Below are 7,017 nucleotides of genomic sequence, written 5' to 3'. Positions count from 1 at the left end.
TTATGGCATTTTTGGGTTGCCACGACATGGTGGAGGTACCACGACGTGGCAAAGCTGGATTCATTCGCATGTTTCTTTACATACGACACGGCGTGGTAGCATACGGGCACGGTGTGGCAGCTAGCAGATGGAAAACCCTAATTTTTCGGGTATTTAAAGGAAAGTGGGAGGCTAGGGTTGTTCATTCTCAAGCTTCATCACTCTCAAACCCCCAAAACCCTAACCCTAATCCTCCTTGGTGCTCTTGTTCTCATTTTAGTAAACTTGTGGTGGTTTTGAAGGAAGAAGAAGAAGAGTTAGTGCTTTGGTTCAACAAGTAATCCCTTCCTCCATTTGTGTGCATCTTCTAGACTCTTTGTAAGTCCTCAAGCTTAAACCTTTTTATGTTCTTCATCATAGATCAAAGTTTTGGAGCATGTTTTGGTCCTTTTGGAGTGGTTTGTGTGGTTATAAGAGATAAAGTTTGCAACTTTATGGTTTCTCTATGTCCCTTGAATGTTTTATCTTATAGATCTGGAATTTTGTGGTGGGATGTGAACCATGCATGGATTTTGGGTCATATTGTTCCCCTTTTGACCTAGTTTGAAGATGGGCATGCATTGGTCATGCATATACATAAAGTTTGGATTTTTATGGACCATTAGGGGTCCTAGAAGCATTTTGGAGTAGTTAGACTAAGGACCTTCGGGATTAAGTGCTTAATGGTTGAGTCTTTTCCATTTTTAGCCTTATGGAACCTAAGGTTAAAGATTTTGTCCTTTTGGGTGGATCTAATGGATAAAGTTGGAAAATTTATCCTTCTAGACCATATTTCGGACTAGATTTGAGCTTTGGTGCTCTTGGGGCTGAAGGAAGCAGCTTAACCCATTAAGCTATTTTGAATCTAGTGCCCACAACGTGGCATCAGTTCGCCACACCGTGGAGAATGGGGTTGGATCTATTGTTTTGTTCAGATCTGATACCATGGCGTGGCCAAGGATGGCCACGACATGGCGAGTCGCTGAAGCTAAATGTTTGACTGTTGACTTTGACCTTTGACCATTGACTTTTTACTTGCTGAATTTGGTCAAATGTCTAGTTTTAGAGAGGTAGACTAAGGGTCTTCCTTGCGTGTAAATCCAAGTGGCGTTTAGCGCCGTTTTAGGACCTTGTGAGCTTGTTGATTTAGAGTCGCGTTTTGAGGTGAGTCTCCTCACAGTATTTGCGGGTCGAAGGTACCAGTGCCGACCCATTGTTTATGTTATAGGATGCTAGTTGTCTGTGTGACTCTTGCATGTGTTTTTATGTATACCGGGTGGGGCCCGATGTCGGGCGGGGCCCACCACATGTGACTGACAGATCTGTATTGGGCGGGGCCCGATGTATGTGTGTATGGTATGTGGTATTTTGTGGAACTCACTAAGCTTTGTGCTTACGGTTTATGTTTAACATATTTTCAGGTACTTCTGGTTCGAAGGGGAAGGGCCCGACTTGATCGAATCGCATCCACTAGTGTTTAGTATTTATGACTTTGGGATTGTACTCTGATAACTACTTTTCCACAATGTTATACTTTCGAAGGTTTTGGTTGATTTAAAACCAAAATTTTTTATCTAGTATTTTTGGGATGTTACTATAATGGAATTTCATAAATCAAATCCCTTTAGCCATTCAGCTTGTTAACCAATATCATACAATGCTACAAATTCAAACTCCATGGTTAAGTTTGTAATACAAGTTTGTTTCTTGGATGCTCTAGAAATGGAACCTCCTCCAAGAAGGAATACCCAACCACTTGTAGAGGAGTGATCCTCCAAATCGGTAATCTAGCTAGAATCTGAATAATTTTCTAAAACAGAAGGAAATACATTGTATGTCAAACCATAATCCATGGTTCATTTCAAGTACTTGAATACTCGATTTAAAGCTTGCCAATGATGTGAACTAGGATTGCTAGTATACCTACTTAGCTTTCCTACAACATATGTTATATCAGTCCTAATGCTAATCGTGGCATAAATAAGACATCCAATAGCTCTTGAATATTCAATTTGAGACACTAGAGATCCCTTATTAGGTAGAATCTTAGTATTATCATCTATAGGAGTGCTAACTGGAGAATAATTTTCAAAGTTAAACTTTTTCAATATCTTCTCAATGTAACGAAATTGAGAAATTGAAACCTCGTTGTTTCCTTATTTGATTCTTATACCAAGAATCACATCAACCTCCCCAGGTCTTTCATATCAAAACAAGGTGATAAAATTTCTTGGTTTTATCAACTTGATCAAGATGAGTACCAAAAATCAACATATCATCTACATATAGACAAATTATAACTCCTTTTCCAGAAGCATCAAATTTTCTATATACACACTTGTCAACTTGGTTTAATGCAAAACTATTAGACAAGACCACTTCATAAAACTTTTAATGTCATTGTTTTGGTGCTTGTTTCAGACCATACAATTATTTCTTTAACTTGCACACCTTGTTTTCATTTGCAGGCATCACAAACCCTTCAGGTTGTTTCAAGTAAATCTCCTCATCCAATTCACCATTCAAGAAGGCAGTCTGCACATTCATTTGATGAATTACAAGATTATGTATAGCTGCAAGAGTTAACAACAATCTAATAATGGAAATAATAGCAACATGAGCATAAGTATCAAATAAGTCAATACCTTATTTTTTTCATAAAGCCTTGGATAACCTATAACAACCCGAATTTTTCTCATCTAATTATCTAGGGAGTTATCAAAGTTTACTAACAAATGGGAAATTCTAATTCATAAAAACACTTTACATCCCACGCAATATTCAAGTTTACAGTAAAATCATACACATAATTTAAAGAATCAAGGAATATACAAAGAAATAAAACTACTCCTAATCTAAGTCTTTGTACTCCTGCTTCCTCTCGTACAACGGTTAACGCCTGATCCTGCAAAACATGAAAAATATCTAGAACATCAAATCACAGGTCTGGTGAGTTATATTTTATCTATTTTCATGTAATCATATTCTTCCTCTTATCTTTCTATCTTTCCATACTCCAACATTCTTTTCTCTTCTTGCTCATACCCTATAGATCTAACTTCTTCTTTCTCTTAGCTTACTCAACTATTATTTCTCTTTACATACTCTTCTATTCTAATCTTTCCTTCTTGTCTTATACTCCTTCTTAGCCTCTTCTCATGCCCATCTCATATTTTATTAATACTCTATCCTCACATCTCATCGTATCATCTCGCATACTTCTTATGCTCTGTTATTCTTTATCTTTACCTTTCTTATACAATTCCTACTTCATCTTTTTTCTTGTCCCTTACTCTTATCTCATCACATCTCTCTACGTTTCTCATACCCTACGCATGCTCTTATTTGACCTCTTACTCTTAGCATGCCTTCCCCTATTCTTCTCACACTTACCTCTTTATTCTCAATTTCTCACGCCTTAGCATTCTATTCTCAACTAGACTCAACGATCCAATCTCATATGTTACTCTCATCTATCATATAAGGGAAACAACATCCCACTAATATTATCGGGTACACTTGTTCGGACTTACTCCCTTCTCTTTTAATCCCTCGTGGATCCTTAAACATTCTTCTTATCTTGAATCCATCATGGATTCCATACTCTTCATCTCTTACGGATTATGTCTAAGTTCTTACAAGAACTCTCTTATCTTGTTCCACTCATTAAACCCTTCCTCTGTCTCTTCTAACCACCACAATCTCATTCCCGTAGGAAGCGTACTCTTATTCCATTAAAGAATCATCTTTATACACTTCTCTAAATCTTTCATGTGACTTATCACATAAAACTTGTCCCAAAGACACTTTATCCCTTTATCTCCTTAAGAGATCTACTACTACTCATCTAGTACTTAACTTATTAAGTACTTAATCTCTAACCCCGTTTCATACACATAGGTATTCTACACAATACTATTAACATCTACACATACATGCATACTTTATCTTTCAATACACATACATACTCTATCTACCACTACACATACATACTCTAATTATATGTACATGCTCAGATACATGATTTCAGAAGTATAATCTCATACATACTCTAAATATATGTACATGCTCAGACACGTGATTTTAAACGTATAACTAGAATCCATCTCCATCTAATAACTTACGAGCATTCACTTAGTGCCTCAAGATCCAACACACACACACACACACACACACACACACATATATATATATATATATATATATATATATATATATATATATATATAAACATAAACATGCATACATTATCTAGTGAGAGAGTGAATGATACATTATCAAGATCCAACACACACACACACTCACCTTTTTAGTTAGTGAAAACTAACTACCATTGGCTCCATTCTGACATTGCTGCATCTTGATCCATCTTCTTTGCTCAAGGCCTATTCATACAACATGTCGATTCCCTTAGAATATATTGTAGCCTATTAAGAGCTTAATCTCTCTCCATATCAAAATGACTTCTCAATGGGGCGTCATTCTATATTCTCTTTTTCTACTTCTAAACCTATCACACTCAATGAATTTAGCATCTTATACTACCTAATTCATTACACTCTAATATACTGCATCAATTCACCTTTCATTAGTTAAGGTCTCAAACCCTAACTTCATATATATATATATATATATATATATATATATATATATATATATATATATATATATATATACACCACTATGGAAATCACTTCCAAAGCTTGTTCAAGACTTCTAAACACTTGATTAACATTATTGACACGTCTTTTATAATAATATTACATAATTAGATCAATTCATCAAAACATCATTAAAGCCCTAATTACATTGAAAATGGACAAGATGATTACCTTGCCATAAACACACGAGATCGCCACTTGACTCTTCTTTTATCTCCAAATCCTTGGAGGTTGGCTTAAGAGAGTTTGTGGTGTGTTTTGGCGAGAATGAACTCTGACTGATGTATTAATTAGTATCGAAACCGTGTCGTGGTCATGACCCTACCACGTCGTGGTGCACACTCTTAAGTCGTGGGCAACCTCTAGCCGAGCAGCGATGCCTTTGTCCCGTAGCAACCTACTTTGACCACTACGTCGTGGTGAAAATTACGTTGCCTTCCAATTACGACGAGAAGTATCGTCTGAAAATTCGTCACCCTCGCCATGTCGTGGAAACCTCTTCACCACGTCGGGGTGGCTACTTCACAGCAACCTTCATGGTTGATTCTGTTCCAGCTTGGGACTGTTTTTCTTCCAACTTCTAATGCGCATAACTTCTTCGTCCTAAACTCGTTTCCTATGATCTTTATATCCATTTGAAGGTGGGGATATGTTCTACAACTTTATTAAGTCACTTCTCACTTAATTAATACGAGTCTTAATATATTAAGTCACAAAGTTGGCCCAAAAACATAAAATTTCCCATTTTACCCTTTTGTCCAAAATGCATCTTCTCATGCATTTCTTCTCCTAAACTTACTTATCTAATCTCATCTTAGTGACTTCAACTTATCTTGGCCATTTTTATAAGTTATAACTTCATAAACTTATATAATTCTCCTAAATGACCATTTTTTGCCCTTTTTGGTCAATAGTTGACTAAAAGTCAACTCTCTCTAAATTTTGGGTTCTTACATAACCAATCTGGATTTGTACTTATCTATGGTGCTATACACTCTCATCTTTCTTTTAAGGATCCATTTACATCCCAATGCTTTGCATCCAGGAGGCAAATTAGACAATACCTATGTTTTGTTATTCATGATAGAATCAATCTCATCTTGAATTGCCTATTTACAGAAAGCAACATCCCTAGAAGACATTACTTCACTAAAAGTATTTGGATCCTCCTCAATAATAAAACAATATTAATGTTTAGACACAGTCTCATCCCTTGTTTCTCCAACTAAATATAGTTGAAAATGATATCCAAATAACTTAACTTTTCTAGCTCTAGTGTTTTTCCTAGGTCCATGTACAAAATCTATACCACCAGAAACATCTTCAGCTTGAGTTGTATTCTTACTGGAAGATTTATGAATCATGCCCCTTTCTCTAAGTATAGATGTAAATCTCTCTTCTTCATAGATAACTTCTCTTGACTTTATAACAGTGTTTACAGACACGGAGTCATTAGATTCTATCATGTAGAATCTATATGCTTTGGAATTCTTAGCATATCCAATGAAGATGCAATCTATAACTTTCTCATCCAAGTTTTTCCTTTTGGTTTCAGTGAGCTTTATAACTGATCTACATCCCCAAACTTTGAGATAACTTAAATTTGGTACCTTTTTATACCAAAGCTCATAAGGGGTATTCTTACTCCTTTTGTTTGGAGTTCTATTCAGTATATAACACGCTGTCAACATAGCCTCACCCCTAAATCCTTCACTCGGACCAGAATAGGATAACATGGAATTAACCATTTCCTTTAAGGTCCTATTCTTCCTTTCAACCACACCATTTTGTTGTGGTGTACAAGGAGTCGTGGTTTGATGTGTTATTCTAGTAGATTCAAAATAAACTGGATCATAATACTCACCACCTCTGTCAGTAAACAAAACTTTTATCAAATCATTTTATGTAGCTCTGCTTGTTGTTTATAAATTTTATATTTATCAAGAGTTCATCTTTTGAATGTAACAAATAGACATAACAATATCTAGACACATCATCGATAAAATTAATGACATACTTTTTGTTTCCTAAAGAAGGTGTTGCATGAAAATCACTATGTATGAGTTCTAACACTTTGCTTTCTCTATTAACATCCTTATAAGGTTGTCTAGTGATCTTAGTTAACATGCATGTTTTACACTTTTCATTATTCATTTCAAAGGCAAGTATTAGACTCATTTTAGACATATCTTTTAATCTATTACAATGAACATGTCCTAGTCTAGCATGTAATAAATTTGATTTATGTAAGTTATTTCTAGTACTAGTTGAAGTCATGGAAATCAAATTATCATAAGAATGACTAATCATATCATTACATACATAACCAAATCAAACA

The 7,017-nt window shown here is 35.4% G+C and overlaps 1 protein-coding gene across 1 annotated transcript; it reads right to left on the bottom strand.

Annotated features, from left to right (window-relative positions):
• Nucleotides 1–2,448: 2,448 nt before the first annotated feature.
• On the bottom strand, nt 2,449–6,427 carry LOC145163758 (uncharacterized). Its single transcript, XM_079082538.1, has 3 exons — nt 5,978–6,427; nt 2,786–2,923; nt 2,449–2,553 (listed from the first exon to the last, which is right to left on the bottom strand). Exons 1-3 carry the CDS (start codon nt 6,425–6,427, stop codon nt 2,449–2,451), a joined length of 693 nt encoding a protein of 230 aa, XP_078938664.1.
• Between the last annotated feature and the right edge of the window lie 590 nt (nt 6,428–7,017).

Source organism: Lactuca virosa, chromosome 3, assembly GCF_052849685.1.
Source record: "Lactuca virosa cultivar CGN04683 chromosome 3, Lactuca_virosa_CGN04683_v6, whole genome shotgun sequence".
Lineage (NCBI taxonomy): Eukaryota > Viridiplantae > Streptophyta > Magnoliopsida > Asterales > Asteraceae > Lactuca > Lactuca virosa.
This window is presented reverse-complemented; position numbering and strand designations above follow the sequence as displayed.

Bases quoted from the DNA above. Each gene is read 5' to 3' on its own strand.
- LOC145163758 (XM_079082538.1), bottom strand. From the start codon at position 6,427: ATGGTTAATTCCATGTTATCCTATTCTGGTCCGAGTGAAGGATTTAGG. The intron at 2,924-5,977 runs GTACATGGACCT...CATGTTTTGCAG, and splicing joins TTTCTGGTGGTATAGATTTT to GATCAGGCGTTAACCGTTGT. The intron at 2,554-2,785 runs GTAAAGTGTTTT...ATGAATGTGCAG, and splicing joins ACTTGAATATTGCGTGGGAT to ACTGCCTTCTTGAATGGTGA.